The following is a 16,428-nucleotide window of genomic DNA, read 5'->3' on the forward strand; positions in this document are numbered from 1 at the left end:
CCCAAAGCAATGCCACCCCACACCATGACTGACCCACCGCCAAACCGGTCATGCTCGAGGATGTTGCAGGCAGCAGAACGTTCCCCATGGCGTCTCCAGACTCTGTCACGTCTGTCACATGTGCTCAGTGTGAACCTGCTTTCATCTGGGCGCCAGTGTCGAATTTGCCAATCTTGGTGTTCTCTGGCAAATGCCAAACGTCCTGTACGGTGTTGGGCTGTAAGCACAACCCCCACCTGTGGACGTCGGGCCCTCATGGAATCGGTTTCTGACCGTTTGAGCAGACACATGCACATTTGTGGCCCGCTGGAGGTAATTTTGCAGGGCTCTGGCAGTGCTCCTCCTGCTCGTCCTTGCACAAAGGCAGAGGTAGCGGTCCTGCTGCTGGGTTGTTGCCCTCCTACGGCCTCATCCACGTCTCCTGGTAGCGCCTCCATGCTCTGGACACTATGCTGATAGACACAGCAAACCTTCTTGCCACAGCTCACATTGATGTGCCATCCTGGTTGAGCTGCACGACCTGAGCCACTTGTGTGGGTTGTAGAGTCCGTCTCATGCTACCACTAGAGTGAAAGCACCGCCAGCATCCAAAAGTGACCAGAACATTAGCCAGGAAGCATAGGAACTGAGAAGTGGTCTGTGGTCACCACCTGCAGAACCACTCCTTTATTGGGGGTGTCTTGCTAATTGCCTATAATTTCCAACTGTTGTCAATTCCATTTGCACAACAGCATGTGAAATGTATTGTCAATCAGTGTTGCTTCCTAAGGGGACAGTTTGATTTCACAGAAGTGTGATTGACTTGGAGCAACATTGTGTTGTTTAAGTGTTCCCTTTATTTTTTTGAGCAGTGTATATAGATTAAAAGCAGAAGGAGCCTTTATTTAGATCTAGGAAAGAAATGGATTGAGGAGGGAGAACAGAATTCATCCTATTTCTTTAGACATGAGAAATTTCACTCTACAAATAACACTATCCATAAGTTAAACATTGATGGTGTTATTACAGATGACCAAAAATGAATCGCTAAATACTGTAGCAATTTTTATAGGAAATTGTATAGCTCTACATACTGTCAAGAATCCACATATATGTTTTTTGACTCACTGAATAATGTTCACTCTATCAGTGATATAGAATCTAAACAGTGTTATGAACCCATCAAGGTTGAAGAGATTATAGAGTCTGTCAAACATCTGAAGAACAATAAATCACCAGGTGTTGATGGAATTACATCAGAATTTGACAAATTATTTTCTGAACAAGTAGATCCCTTCCTATTTGAAGTTGAGAGTATTAAAAATAATGTACTCCCTCATACAATGAGTCAGGGGTTATTAACACTGATACATAAGCCTAAAAAATAAGTTCTACTCATTGATAACAGGCGTCCAATTTGTCTTCTTCATAATGACGATAAGATATTAGCCTTAAAAAGAATTAAAGAAGTCCTGGAAGCAATTCATTGATGAAACACAGTCTGGCTTTATGAGGAACAGACATATTTCTAACAATGTCAGACTAGTATTAGACATACGTGACTACTCAGACCTAATAACCGAGGATAGCTTCATATTATTTTTTAGATTTTTAAAAAGCATTTGACACAGTAGAGCATCAGTTATTCTTACACTCCCTTGAGAGACTTGGCTTTGGGGATTTTTTTCTGTAAGGCTATTAAAGACTCTCTATACAAATGGTAACAGCTCTATCAAATTGAAATATGGCACCTCACCTAGATTTGAGTTAAAGAAAGGAATTAGGCAAGGTTGTCCTCTCTCCGTACCTGTTTTTATTAATCACCCAACTTCTTACAAATTCTGTAAATAATAGTCCTGTTCAAGGTATTTCCATAGCTGGTAGAGAAATTATTATAAGCGATACTACACTTTTTCTTAAAGATGCTAATCAAATTCGCATGTCGATCAATGTGATACAATCCTTTTCTAAAGTGTCTGGTCTATATCTTAACATTAATAAATGTGAACTCATGGCTGTCAAAGATTGTGTGACACCTTCATATTATGGTATTCCAGTAAAAGAAGAACATACATATTTAGGCATAACCATTAAAGAATCAGAAGTCTAGAGGCTTACTAAATTTTAACCCTCTTAAATTAAACCCAGAAGAAGCTAAATCAATGGCTACAGAGGGACTTATCTTTAAAAGGTAGAGTCCTAATAACCAAGGCTGAAGGTATCTCTAGACTAACATCTGGCGCTCTCTTTATATCTTGACGGTAAAATAAGGATAGACCAGATGCTTTTCAACTTTCTGTGGAGAAACCATACCCATTACATTAGGAACACTGTTGTAATGAACACTTATGAGAATGATGGGCTGAATTTTCTGGACTTTACTACCTTAAATAATACGTTTAAGATCAACTGGATAAAACAATTCCTAAGAAGACCCACTTCTATGTGGAATTTTATTCCTCCATCATGTCTTCTCTACTTTTGGTGGCCTTAACTTCATGTTGGTTTGCAATTACATAATATTGACAAAGTTCCAGTGAAACTTTCTGCTTTTCATAGGCAGGTTCTCTTGTCACGGTCCTTAATTTATAAGCAGAATTTTTCTCCACACAGATATTATATATGGAATAATCAGGATATATTTTATAAAAATACTTCTTTGTTTTTGAATATTGGTTCTGAAATAATATCCTATTGGTGAGCCAACTGGTAAATGCAGAGGGTCTTTTACTCAGTTATAATGAATTCTTATCACTTTGCAAAGTCCCTATAACACCTAAAGATTTTGCAATTGTTTTAGATGCCATTCCCTCAGGTGTGGCTTTATTATTCAGGAATGTGTCAAGACCTGACCCTCAGAGCCTACCTTCCATTGACCCTGTTGATTTATCAGTAGGATAGATTTAATTATTTTTTGGTCCATTCAACAACAGAGCGATACGAACCTTGTGTCAGCAGGATGTTGTATTTATATATACACCTTATGTCATGCCTTATTGGAATGGATTTATTGATAATTGGTTGGAAAAAAGTTTGGATGTTGCCACACACATACGTACTTGTTAACAAAAGGAAGTTTCCTTTAAAATTATTCATAAATATTATCCTGCCAACCATTATATGAAGGAGTTTAAGGAAAACAACTCAAATTACTCCTTTTGTAATGACCACCCAGAAACAGTGTTACATGAATACAATGCCAAAAAAGATGTAAGAAAACTGTGACAAGACATCAATAGATTTATAATTGAACACATTTATGAAGATCTTCTACACTATTGTGGAGAGATGTACTGCTTGGATTCTTTACCTATGATAGAAATAAGCTGAAACATTATATAATTAATTTCATTCTTCTTTTGGACAAATTTCATATTCACAAATGTAAATTTACTAACACCACATTTTCTTACCTTATAAAAATAAATTTAACTGTAATTAAGACAATTAAATAAGCTAACAAAAAAGCTGTTATGTCCCTTAAGGTCCTTGTGTAATGTGATATTGTAACCCCTCGCCCCACCCCCAGCCCAATCGTACATATACACACACTTGTGTTCCCACCTGTACTTCCTGTATTGATTTGTTAATTTAAAAAAAAAAAAAGATGCAATGCTACTATATGCATAGCCATCTTGAGATAACTCCGATGTAAAAGTTGTTTTTTCTCCCAAAGTTTCTAGGCTATTACTTTTTTGTTTTTGACCAAATTCGACACTTAATGACCGCCACACATAAACTCCTCGCTTGGTGACGGAAAAGAAACATCGCCACCTGCTGGCGAAGACAGTTTTTTGGCCAAATTACCCCTCCCGCGTCGCCTCTTCCTCTCTGGGTTGAGCGGGAGCAGAAAAACGAACTTGACGGGAGAATGTGCGGTCCTCCACGGATACTTTGACCCACAGGTACGCACATAAATTGGAGAAAGTATAACCTGCGACTCCGATGGCAGAAGGATGAAACTCGAGAAACGATTCGAAATTGATACCATTGTGTAAAATAAATCGAAATTTTACATATGAGTTCCCTGGCGAGCACACAAAAAACATAACTAATGTTTTCGCAAAATAACCCCTCAAATATGTTGTACAGTTTAATCGGGAATCATATTTAATTGGCTCTATAATTATTAAACCATACTTGAATGTTATGAAATGTATTCTCATAAATAATAAGGTGAACAGTAGAACAAATTACGTTTAAACTGATGCCGTTTTCAATGCCTCAGTCGGGCAGATATCTCACATGTTCGTTGTGCAGAACTGTCAATGTGATAATGGCCCTGTCATTGTCAGTTACAATCAGAGTAATTACCACACCTGACGGTGTTACGCAATTGGGTAGCTTTGACAATCAAATGGGTGGGTATAACAAGGCATGCAATTACAATGCGTAATGACGCACAATGGCTGTATTAGCACTGTCAAAAGATTTGGCGAATGGAAGATTTACTGGCCAATGAGTGGCTTATGAACCGGTTCCAATTACCAAGAGCTGTTCTCTTGGATCTTCTGTGCTGTACTGGGCCCAGCTTTACAGAGAAGCACCCATGTAACAGTGTGGCTTCCGTCCCTCTCCTCGCCCCAACCTGGGCTCGAACCATGGACCCTCTGCAACTACTTCAAGGTCTCAGAGCGAGTGACGTCATCGATTGAAACGCAGTTAGCGCGCACCCCTCTAACAATTTTACATCGGTTACACCCGCAGAAACCAAGCCGTGCCTGTCCCACTTCAATTCCTTCGCAACCTCGTTAATAGCGTCGATGGTGTCTCTGGGTTTGCAGTGGAGACGCCAGGGCTGGGCGCACTCAGCTCTTACTCAGCTGCAGCACCACCGGGCACTCAGCTCTTACTCAGCTGCAGCACCACCGGGCACTAAGCTTTTACTCAGCTGCAGCACCCCCGGCCCCGCTGGAACGCTCAGGGACTAGAAACAAAGTCACAATTGTTTGTGTAAATAAAATGTTTAAACAACTTGAATGCATTTGGTTTACTCTTTTCAAACGAGGGGATACTAGTTACATACCTGGGTCATCCGGTACGTCCTGCATGTCCGTGTCCTCCTCCGTCGCTACTCCACTCAGGTGGGATTCCCCTATTAAACTGGCAAGTCGCCCATCAAGGGGGTTGAGCTCCGGTGTCCCCTTTCCCCCGCTCGTGGCACAAACACGGTCTGTGTCACTTTTGTCGGACCCGTCTTTTTACCTTCTGCATTCACAGCGTCCGCCACATGCTGCCACTAATGCTTTTTGGCATTTATAATGCCCACACTGTGTCCACCAAACAATATATTTGTTCTTGCTTCAACCTCCCCTTCAAGAACTTCAATTTCACATTGTGTGAAATTGCTTTTTTTAGCCTTTTTGCCGTGCTTTGCCGTCATGAAAGTCAGTATGGCTGAATATTAATTAGGGGCGTTTCACTGACTATTTATAGGCAACTATGAGAGTTAAAAGGGTGGGACAAGACGCTCGCTCACGTGCGCCAAATTTCGAATTGATTGTGATTTGTGAAGGGAAACCAGCGTGGGACATGCGTGCGCACTGTGTTATAAATCAGAATATTTTTTGTGCGTAAGCACTTTCTGTGTTTCGTCCGTACGCCACCTATTGAGTGAATCCTCCGCAGTTTTATGAGGGCCCAGAGGTGGCAGAACAGAGTACTCGGGTCGTGGAGTAAACGGTCTATAACCCATACAGTCTATGACCAAAACCATCTTCTGAAGCCAAGCCATGTTGTGACTCAGCAAAATTACGATTATACAGCAAACAAGTGTAATATACCAGTTCGGTTTAATCAATATTTAACCAAAATAAGAGTTATGCAATATTAAATGAATTCAGTAATTTAACAGTCTTCTATGCTCATTAAAACAAGACACCTATAAAGAGAATGGTTTGTATTTTTTTTCTCCATTGGCCAAGGAGTTACAACCTAAAACGTGATCGAAGTGGTATCTTACCAGGCTGTCATATAGCTATGCTGGTTGTCCTTCTAGGTAGACAAATTTGCTGGATTGTGTTAATAATCTGAACTGTGATCTACTGTAAAGGTCTACTACACAATTTTGTGTATGAAAATGTAGAAGGGGCAATTATAAATGACAAATAGAGCTTTGAATTTCACTGGGTGCAAAATAAACATATTTGCTGTCCTAGTGAAGGGCCCAAGTATATATGCTATAATAATGTCAAACATAGAAAGATGAGCTTAAAACTGTTTAGGGCTGCAATCCCCTTAACAGGATTGATATGACAACAGCCAGTGAAAGTGCAGGGGCCAAATTCAAAACAACAGAAATCTCAATTAAAATTCCTCAAACATACATGTATTTTATACCGTTTTAAATGTAATCTTGTTGTTAATCCCACCACAGTGTACGATTTCAAATAGGCTGTACAGCGAAAGCACCACAAACGATTGTTAGGCCACCACTAACTCACAGAAAAACACAGCCATTTTTCCAGCCAAAAAGAGGAATCACAAAAAGCACAAAGAGAGAAAATGAATCACTAACCTTTGATGATCTTCATCAGATGACACTCATAGGACTTCATGTTACACAATATATGTATGTTTTGTTTGATTAAGTTCATATTTCTATTTAAAAAAATCTGAGTTTACATTGGCACGTTACGTTCACTAGTTCCAAAAACATCCAGTGATTTTGCATAGTCACATCAAATTTACAGAAATAGTCAAGTCATAAATGTTGATGAAAAAGTGTTACACATGGAATTATAGATATACCTCTCCTTAATGCAACCGCTGTTTCATATTTTTTTTAAACTTTACGGAATAAGCAAAACATGCAATAATCTGAGAATGGCGCTCAGAATTGAGTTTTTATCCACCATGTTTGAGTCAACAGAAATAATATTATAAATATTCCCTTACCTTTGATCTTCATCAGAATGCACTCCCAGGAATCCTCCTCGCTCTTTGCTAAGAGTCGAGGAGAGACTGACTTTTATTTATTTTTTAATAAGAAATTTTTAATAAGAAATTGTTTGCATACTCAATTTACACACAGCTCTGACACACACACATACCCCACATGCCACCAGGGGTATTTTCACAGTCCCCAAATCCAGAACAAATTCAAAAAAGTGTACTGTATTATATAAAGCCATTATTGCTCAAATGAACAGAATCTGGTTTAAAAAAAACATATAGCAACACCTTACGGCACAACGCCTCTCCCCTATTTGACCAAGATATTTTATATGTATTTATATGTGGACTATGTGTGCCGTTTTGAAACGTATGTAGTTCTGTTGTCTATGTCATGTTACTTGTTTTGTGTGGACCCCAGGGACAGGAGCTGCTTTCACAACAGCTAATGGGGATCCTAATAAAATACAAAATCATTATGCTTGCTAATGACTCCTGGTGGTAGGCCTGATCACTGACGACGATCAGGGCCTATAAGGAGCAGGTCCTGTCATGGTCCAAACACAGCCGTAAAGAAGGCATGACAATGCCTCTTCCCCCTCAGAAGGCTGTAAAGATGGGCTCTCAGACTCTCAAAGTCATACAGCTGCACAATTGAGAGCATCTTGACTGGCTACATCACTGCTTGGTATGGCAATTGCTTGGCATCTGACCGTAAGGTGCTACAGAGGGTAGTGCGTGCACACGTTCCAGTACATCACTAAGGCCTAGCTCCCTGCCATCCAGGACCTTTATAACAGGCGGTGTCCGAGGAAGACGCTTAAAATTGTAGTCATAGACTGTTGTCTCTGCTACCACATGGAAAGTGGTACCAGAGAGCCAAGTCTAGGCCCAATAGGCTTCTAAAACAGCTTCTACCCTCAAGCCACAACACTGCTGAACAGTTAATCAAATGGCTACCCAGACTATTTACATTGATCCCCTATTTATTTAGCACTAGCTCTATGCACTCAATGGACACTCAAACACACACACTTTTACATACGCTACTTATACTCTTTATCTGTCCTGATTGCCTAGTCCCTTTTACCCCTACCTACATGTACATATTACCCCAATTACATCAACTACAAAAGTATATATATATATATATATATATATATCCTATATACTGTAGCCTCATTATTGTATTATTTCCTTTAAGTAAACATTTAATGGTAAAAAATTGAACAAAGTTATATGTAATAAAACAAAAGAAAGTCTATGGACCATATTTCAAACTCGATTGTAGCTTTATTGTTGTTATCCCAAAAAATGAGGACATTGGATAGGTCCATATACCCTGGTCAATAAGAGCTTTACAGGTTTCTTAACCCAACCTTACAAACACTAGTAAATATCAGTGCTGAAGCCAGAGTGGCTATTACAGAAGACACAGAATAAAATAGAAGTAAAACAAAAGTCCATAATTACTCAATTTGGAAAACTATAGAATAGTAAAAAAATACCCATAAACCCACCAAGACAATCAACAGATAGCTTTTACAGTCCCATTTTTTTCATCTAACATTAGGCTAACCCTTCAAACCTTATTTGATATGCTGTGGTTACGAGCTAGAAGAATACCATATTTGGTGAGAATTTGTGGTTGCTGCACATGATAAAAATAAAAAAAAGAGTCCCAGAACAAAATATCAATGTTATATAGAAAAAGAAACTGTAAATTAATGTATGAAGATAGATTGCCTGTTCTCACATGTCAGTTTGGCTTCAGTAGACCCCATTTGTCAGTGTAGTTCAGCATTGAACAGCTTGGTAAAAAGGAGCTAATCGCATGTCAATCCGTAAGTCCATCCTTCTGTCTGTTACTCTTTCAGCCAGGTGAGCAGTTGAGGTGCGTAGTAGGTGATGATGATGTCAGCACCTAAAGGGAAGAATATTTGTAAGTCGCTCTGGATAAGAGCGTCTGCTAAATGACTTAAATGTAATGTAAATGTAAATATAAAACTAGAGCAGTAGAACTCATTCTTTCCCTATAGAGAACAGAGCACTGTTCCTCCAGACCCAATGACTTCCTTCCCCTCTCACCTGCCCTGCGGAAGGCGGTCATAGACTCCAGTACAGCGGTGCGCAGGTCAAAGGCTCCAGCCTGAGCTCCATGCCACAGCATGGCAAACTCCCCTGACACATTATACACCGCCAGTGGGTGATTGGGGTGCTGGAAGGGAGCAGAGGAGGGTGGTGAGAAAAATATGGAGCAGGTAAAAGCAGAAGGGTTTTGGAGTCTTCATAACAACTAATGATAGGCTTGTGTGTGTACCCTTGGATGTGAACTTAATGTTTGGTTATTTAGCTGAAACTATCGATACTGATCCTGAAGCCTGAAACTCTAACCATGCAGAGAGAAATTAGTCAGAACATACTAACCTTGTCTTTGACCTCCCTCACTATGTCCAGATAGGGCAGTCCTGGCTTCACCATCAGCATATCTGCCCCCTCCTTGACATCTCTGTCCTGAGAGAAAAACATAAACAAAACCTCAACCAGCTGGGTAAATTGACTAGCTCTGACAAAAACACACTCTCTCTACCTTTCATACACATGCATGCAAGTCAGACACTCTTACCACAGCTCGCAGTGCCAGGCCCCTTGCACCAGGTGGCAGCTGATAACAACGCCGGTCTCCAAATGCTGGTGTGGACTGTGCTGCATCTCTACACACACACAAAAAAAGAGCTTCCTTAGAGCATCCTGTCAAATAATAACTGGTAAGTAAATGCCTTTTCTGTCCATACTTGGTTTTACAATCATTAGTTACCTGAAGGGACCATAGTAACAGGAAGCAAATTTAGCACTGTAGCTTAGTACAGAAACCTGGGGGGGAAGGAGGAAAAACATTACTTTTTTCCCCCAGGAGATTCAGCCTTTAATGGCTTCTTTACTAAGGGTTTCCTTATGGCAAATGCTTTCCTTTCCTTATTGAGTTCATATGAATATAAGGTTATGTACAAACTAGTGCTCCCATCTGTTACCTTGTTACCCATGTCATTGGACATCAGTGATTGTTTGATGGCTCCCACTCGCCCATCCATCATATCAGAGGGTGCAATGATGTGACAGCCTGTACGAGACGAACAAGAGATCCCATTGACATGGGTGTGGTGCCCCATTGAGCAGTATCAACATCGGTCCAGTACCCTATTTTTAGAAGTGAGAGTAGATAACAGAGGGGGGAGGAGTGACCAGACTCACCAGCACGGGCGTAGGCCAATGCCACTTCTGCCAGACGCTGGCAACTGGCACCATTGTCCAGAGTGCCATCCTCCCGCAAGATTCCTGAGGATGAATCAGAGTGCAGTCTTATAACACTGTAGTGTTAATCAAAGGAAGTTAGATTTGCATTTGTTGTAGGCGAAAAGATGTGATAGAGAGTGACTGACCACAGTGTCCATGTGAGGTGTAGGGACAGAGGCAGACGTCACAGGCCATCAGCAGGTCAGGGAACAGAGAGCTTATCTTCTTCACAGCCAATACTGCCGGAGTATCACCTGTGTCTGCACCCGAACCCCTCTCATCCTGAGAAGAAAGGTCAAAGTTATGACAGTGTGCAAGGTTGCAGTCATAAGCCCTTCGGGAGTTGATGTGGTGGCAAAACAAAAATACACATTTTACGAGTGCATATACTTTACTGTACCTTAGCGATTTTGGCAGGCACGCCGAAAATCAGCACACACTTCAAGCCATTCTCCACAAGGGGGCGTAGCATGCCTTCCAGTTTATTCACTCCATATCTGTTGGGAGAAAAAGAGATTGAGGGGGACACAGGGAATGGACAAGCTAAAGTGCTAATTCAATACCACTGAGGCAAGCAATTACAAAGTGGCACTTCATTATCAATGCACTGGGACGCATTTGATCTCTATAGCCTAAAATAACATTTGTTTTGGTCAACAAACCAAATCAGACTGAGTGAGAGAACTATTAACAGTCATTTCAACACTGACACATAATAGTTTAACCTTTATTTAACTAGGCAAGTCAGTTAAGAACAAATTCTTATTTTCAATGACGGCCTAGGAACAGTGGGTTAACTGCTTGATTTGTACCTTGTCAGCTCAGGGATTTGAACTTGCAACCTTGCTTTTATTAGTCCAACGATCTAACCACTAGGCTACCCTGCCACCCCTAATACCAAGGCTTAAGACTCAGTATTATATTACAGCCTATTTTATTGTAACCAAATGGTGCATGAGCAGGGAGGGTTGTGTGGGACGAACAGCTAACGGATTCTCTCCTTATCTGGATCCACCCTGCCTCACAGTACTTATCTGGATGTCACAGCCTTGATCTCAATGGTTCCCACCCCCACTCATTCCCACTCTCAGATCACTTTGAAACAAAGACTTTGAATAAAAATGATCTTTCAAAGTCATTTATGTATTAAAATTTGATTACAACAAATGACACATTAACAGGACATTATGGGTATTCAACTACTGTACCTAGTGTAGATAAGCAATTACCATAGATGAGATAATCAACCACATGAACAGGTTATCTGGAGTCATTACCTGGCCTGGCCTGGTAGACTAGCGATGGGCTCCACAGCATCAGGACTGTCACTGTTGGAGAAAAGAACAAGAAAGCTGCCATGTCATAAAAACACATAGCCACTCAGATATAGCCCACAGTATAACTGACTTTGACACGGGGGAATCTGGCATTTGTATCACAACATCAAGACGACATCCTAGTGTCTGCGTGGGAGAGGAGACATTACGTGACGAAGATGGGGTAAATAAGATTCTCAGGTCTCAAGTCTGAGGCGCAGCTCTGCCAGCATCTGAGTGTTGCGTGAAAATAGCCACTGTGGAGGAGAGAATCTACCGGCTGCATCTTTGCGCTGAGAGAAAGAGAGAGGTTTGACAGTGTCACCTTTATTCACCCCCACATTTCTGAGATGCATTGGAATGAGAGAGTAGTTTAGGCTATAACCTGACTTAAACTAAACAATTGGATGACCCTGAGTGACAGAAGTGATAATGCTTGCTTTCACACAGCTGGGGGCAGAATAATTGCTCACATTTATGAAAGCCCATTGCAGATCCCTTTAATTCTATAATTTCAAGATCATTGACATTCAAGGTCTACATTTATGAGAACTAAGCAAAATCCGATGTAAAACAACAGTTTTATATCGGGATGTGACGAACGACAGATTTAATGAACGACAGAAAGCTAACTTTGACTATCAACAATCATGTGCTCAAATGGGCCAATGATATGCTCCATGCACCACACGACTAGAAAACACACTTGCAACTCCTCCTGGTCATATTCCGCAGATTTGTAAACCTTGCAACATAAAAAAACGTAACTTGTTGGCATTAATTCACATACAACAATGTTTACTCTACTAAAATAAATACATGGATTTCGGTGTTCTTGCCTTGTACGTACGTACGTCCGTCCGTCCTCCTTGGCTTGCACTAGACGCAGACACTAACCGGCCACCTCACTGCACAAATTGTTCCGTAAACGTGCAAGTTCCCGCGATAGTACACGGTAGATTTAAGTGACGGAATGAAAACATTATGAAAAGGCTAACCTGACACTTGAATCGGAATTGAGGTAAAAAAAAAATATATATATGAAAAAAAGCTAAACCTTGTCATGTCCTATAATAACCCATATTACTTGACACATGAACAGATGGATAGCGTATCTGTAGCTAGTATGAGATGGTAAGGGCTACGAGGTAACTTTAGCTAGCTAGTTGTTGATTGTGCGAGCACTGTAACCACGTACTTTGCTGTAACGTTACTGTAGCTCAGCTAACGTCAGTCTAATGATCTGACATTACATTACATTTAAGTCATTTGGCAGACGCTCTTATCCAGAGCGACTTACAAATTGGTGAATTCACCTTATGACATCCACTGACAATACAGCATTTTACCAACTAGCTAGACTGTAACATTATCGGGAATCGTTTGTGAGCGATTGTTGTCAGTTAAAACCATGAATGTAGCCAGGCAGTTAGCTAGCTGGCGAACGATTTCAACTGTCACCATAGTACAGTAGTCTTTGATCACGACACAGTCCCATTACATTACACATAAGTAATTGGACAAAGTCGTCTTGTAGGGGGGAGTTTTGTGAAGATCCCCGATGCTCGGTCTGAACATTAACATGCATTGCTTGCGGTACGGATTTGGACGCATAAGGACTTATCTTTCATATCAGCAAGAAAAAAAAGGTTAGAGTGTTGGGCCAGTAATCAATAGGTTGCTAGGTCGAATCCCCGAGCTGATAAGGTAAAAATCTGTCGTTCTGCCCCTGAGCAAGGCAGTTAACCCACTGTTCCCCAGTAGACCGCCATTGTAAATAAGAATTTGTATTAACTGACTTGCCTAGTAAAATAAATAAAAAATACACACCTTGATAGGGTTAGTGTTCCCACGTGACCGTATCTCCACGTTACAGCGCTTGTTTACGGAAGACAGGAGGCGAACGCCTGCGCTAAATTAGCTATCTAGCATGCTCCGAACAGCTGTGTAAGCATTGGGCCGTATGTCCACCAGATGCACATGTATTTTGCCATGTGTTGTTTTTGCCAGATGACTAGCCCACATTTTCCGTACTTGATGCACATGTGCTTCGCAAGGCTGGAGAATGGTTTTCAGCAGGGAGCACATCTTCGACCAAATCTAGCTAATAATTAGAACAGATTAAAGTTATTCTCCTATTGACCTACTGGTTTCATTGGCTGGCAGAGCTGCCGACTGATTGGGGCGCACAAAGGCTCATTACGACAGTTAATCTCGTTCGTTTCTATTCTTCTGTCACATTCATCTCCAGCAACAGCAATACATTTAACTGGTTGATCCCAAATAGAGTATTACTGATTTCACTAGTTTACCCTCACATTTCTATGTGAATTTGGTCGGTTCGTCCAAAAAATTACATATTGCAGCGTTAAATTAAGACCTGTTTTCATGAATTTTTACAATATAACGGCAGCAATATATATTTTTTAATAGAATTCCCATCTGATGTTGACATTAGGATAATATTTGAGAGCACTAGTTTGCTCTAAAGTGGTTATAGCTTTGACTGCATGCTGACAGTGAATTCAGTGGCTAACTACACTACTAACATAATTTTGCCAGGCTCCTGTGAAGCAATTGTAATGTCCATCACAACGTACGCAAGAGTTTCCTGATGAGCAAGGGGTAGTCTGTTTTTAATTTAATTTTGTATTAGAAACATTGTTTCGGATCATTTTGAGGGGATTTCACTAGTTATTTAATGGGGAATTGGGCTTACCTGGAAAATCTTTTCCGAGTGTTTATTGAGAATCGATTCACGTTTAGATGGAGTATTTGGCTGTTTTGGTTGCCAGAACCAATTAGATTCTAACAGAACATGTAAGGTCCTTGGACTATAAGGAGTAACGATAGGTTCCTTTAGTCCATTATTGGGATACTGTCATCAACCTTTGATATATTGTAGGCTATTTGTGAAGGACACATACTACTAGACTAACATTAGTCTAGAAGACAGAATGAGATTGTAACAACGTTTGCAACTTTTGGTAGTTTTTCCAATCAACTTCACGCGTGTTACAATATAGCTTGGTAAGAGGGAAGTGAAGTAAATACTGTCACTTTGTTGATGTTTACAGTGTAACATTAGGTCAATTTCAATACATTGTAAACTGTTGTCATGCTCTGAATAAAATGTCTATGTTTCTAAATAAAGGCAGAACAACTTGATTCCATGAAGACATCCTCCACATGTGAAGCTCTTCATTGGCTCACAGCAGAGATGCCCCCACTGTCTTCAATGGTGTGCTTGATCGTCTGTGCAGCAGTTCCTTGTTAAGGGCCATTTCCTATTGCCTTCTGTGGATTTCTGCCCAGACCTCAATGTCTCCCTTCCCTCACACTTTACCACCCTGAGTCTGGAAACGTCACATCTCCTGAGTAGAACCAGTGAGTCTGCCCCATTCAGTCCCTGGTTGAACAGTCCACCTGAATCCAGTCCCTCCGCCCTAAGGCCATGCTGTTCTCCCTGCAGGAGCTAGTCCAATGGCTGGGCTTTGCCACGTTCGAGCTCTTCCTCCACCTGGGGGCTCTGCTGGTCTTCAGTGTGCTAGTAGTGCTGCGGGCTGACCTGTTTGCCCCTGGCATGAGCTGGTGGCTGGTCTTCGTCCCTCTGTTTGCCGCTGATGGCCTCAGCACCTACTTCACGGCTATTGTATCCATCCGGCTGTACCAGGAGAATGAGAAAAGGCTAGCAGTGCTGAGGCTGCTGTGGGTGCTGATGGTGCTCTGCCTCAAGCTGGTGTGTGAGGTGCTGCTGTGCCAGAAGTTGGTTGAGCAGGAACAGGCACGCGACCTGTGGTTTGGTCCTATCGTCTCACCGCTCTTCATCCTCCTGCAGCTACTGATGATCCGCGCCTGCCGTGTCAACTGATTCCAAGGGCGGTGTGATGAGGGCAGGAGTCGTTTATCATCCATAGAAGATCCAGGTTTATTCATACTAGGTGACTGTTTTAATTAACTGACTATTGAGAAATATTTTTTGGACTAAAGGCTGGAGAGATGAGGGTCACAGGCTTCCCCTCCATTTCTAACCTTGTCTGAGGATGTGTTTTCCATGAGCAATCCTTTGTCAGTATGGCTCTCCTGGACATTGCTTCCTGTGGATACCTTTTTTTGTATTTGATCTGTTATGGACCTCTTGCTCAAGCATGTATTGATGGCCTCATTTTATCCTTCGTTGTAATTTATTTCCTGATGTGATGCGGGAGAGGGACATTTGAGAATTTAAGTAATCAGTCTTTTGAATTTGGTAAGACTGTCTGCAGCTTTGTTTGTTTTAGCCCATTTATTATGTTCTTGTTTTTGTTACCCTTGTTGTATTTCTCTATACAGTACCAATCAAAGTACCTTATCCTCTGCAGCAGATGTAACTCTGGGTCTTCCTTTCCTTTGGCGGTCCTCATGAGAGCGCTTGATGGTTTTTGCGACTGCACTTGAAGAAGCTTTTCCGGATTGACTGACCTTCATATCTTAAAGTAATGATGGACTGTCGTTTTTCTTTGCTTATTTGAGCTGTTCTTGCCATTATATGAACTTGGTATTTTACCAAATAGGGCTATCATCTGTATACCACACCCCCTACCTTGTCACAACACAACTGATTGCCTCAAACGAATGAACTTTTAACAAGGTACACCTGTTAATTGAAATGCATTCCAGGTGACTACCTCATGAAGCTGGTTGAGAGAATGCCAAGAGTGTGCAAAGCTGTCAAGTGTGGCTACTTAGAAGAATCTCAAAAATGAATTGTTTAACACTTGTTTAGGTTACTACATGATTCCAAATGTGTTATTTCATAGCTTTGATGTCTTCACTATTATTCTAGAATGTAGAAGATAGTAAAAATAAAGATAAACCCTTGAATGATTAGGTGTGTCAATTTTTGATTGGCACTGTATGTGTAAATAAACATTTGAACTGGCAAAGTTTATCATGCAATATTATT

General features: G+C 41.0%; 2 protein-coding genes across 4 annotated transcripts; one reads left to right on the top strand and one right to left on the bottom strand.

Annotated features, from left to right (window-relative positions):
• Positions 1-8,146: 8,146 nt before the first annotated feature.
• On the bottom strand, positions 8,147-13,398 carry LOC135544488 (delta-aminolevulinic acid dehydratase-like). Of its 3 annotated transcripts, none has more exons than XM_064972139.1 (12): positions 13,314-13,398; positions 11,654-11,776; positions 11,445-11,495; positions 10,568-10,664; positions 10,314-10,449; positions 10,126-10,209; positions 9,906-9,994; positions 9,692-9,747; positions 9,500-9,587; positions 9,301-9,387; positions 8,962-9,091; positions 8,147-8,797 (listed from the first exon to the last, which is right to left on the bottom strand). In XM_064972139.1, exons 2-12 carry the CDS (start codon positions 11,767-11,769, stop codon positions 8,739-8,741), a joined length of 993 nt encoding a protein of 330 aa, XP_064828211.1. In that variant the 5' UTR covers positions 11,770-11,776; positions 13,314-13,398; the 3' UTR covers positions 8,147-8,738. The 3 variants fall into 3 exon arrangements, with proteins under 3 accessions (XP_064828211.1, XP_064828210.1, XP_064828212.1); XM_064972138.1 differs by lacking the exon at positions 13,314-13,398 and adding an exon at positions 12,323-12,418; XM_064972140.1 differs by lacking the exons at positions 11,654-11,776; positions 13,314-13,398 and adding an exon at positions 12,323-12,406.
• LOC135544490 (transmembrane protein 203-like) lies at positions 12,416-16,428 on the top strand. The gene is made up of 2 exons (XM_064972141.1): positions 12,416-12,504; positions 14,638-16,428. Exon 2 carries the CDS (start codon positions 14,938-14,940, stop codon positions 15,352-15,354), a length of 417 nt encoding a protein of 138 aa, XP_064828213.1. The 5' UTR covers positions 12,416-12,504; positions 14,638-14,937; the 3' UTR covers positions 15,355-16,428.

This window comes from Oncorhynchus masou, chromosome 8, assembly GCF_036934945.1.
Source record: "Oncorhynchus masou masou isolate Uvic2021 chromosome 8, UVic_Omas_1.1, whole genome shotgun sequence".
NCBI classification, from domain to species: domain Eukaryota; kingdom Metazoa; phylum Chordata; class Actinopteri; order Salmoniformes; family Salmonidae; genus Oncorhynchus; species Oncorhynchus masou.

Bases quoted from the DNA above. Each gene is read 5' to 3' on its own strand.
- LOC135544488 (XM_064972139.1), bottom strand. From the start codon at position 11,769: ATGCAGCCGGTAGATTCTCTCCTCCACAGTGGCTATTTTCACGCAACA. The intron at 10,450-10,567 runs GTACAGTAAAGT...CTTTCTTCTCAG, and splicing joins TGCCTGCCAAAATCGCTAAG to GATGAGAGGGGTTCGGGTGC. The intron at 10,210-10,313 runs GTCAGTCACTCT...ATTCATCCTCAG, and splicing joins CACCTCACATGGACACTGTG to GAATCTTGCGGGAGGATGGC.
- LOC135544490 (XM_064972141.1), top strand. From the start codon at position 14,938: ATGCTGTTCTCCCTGCAGGAGCTAGTCCAATGGCTGGGCTTTGCCACG.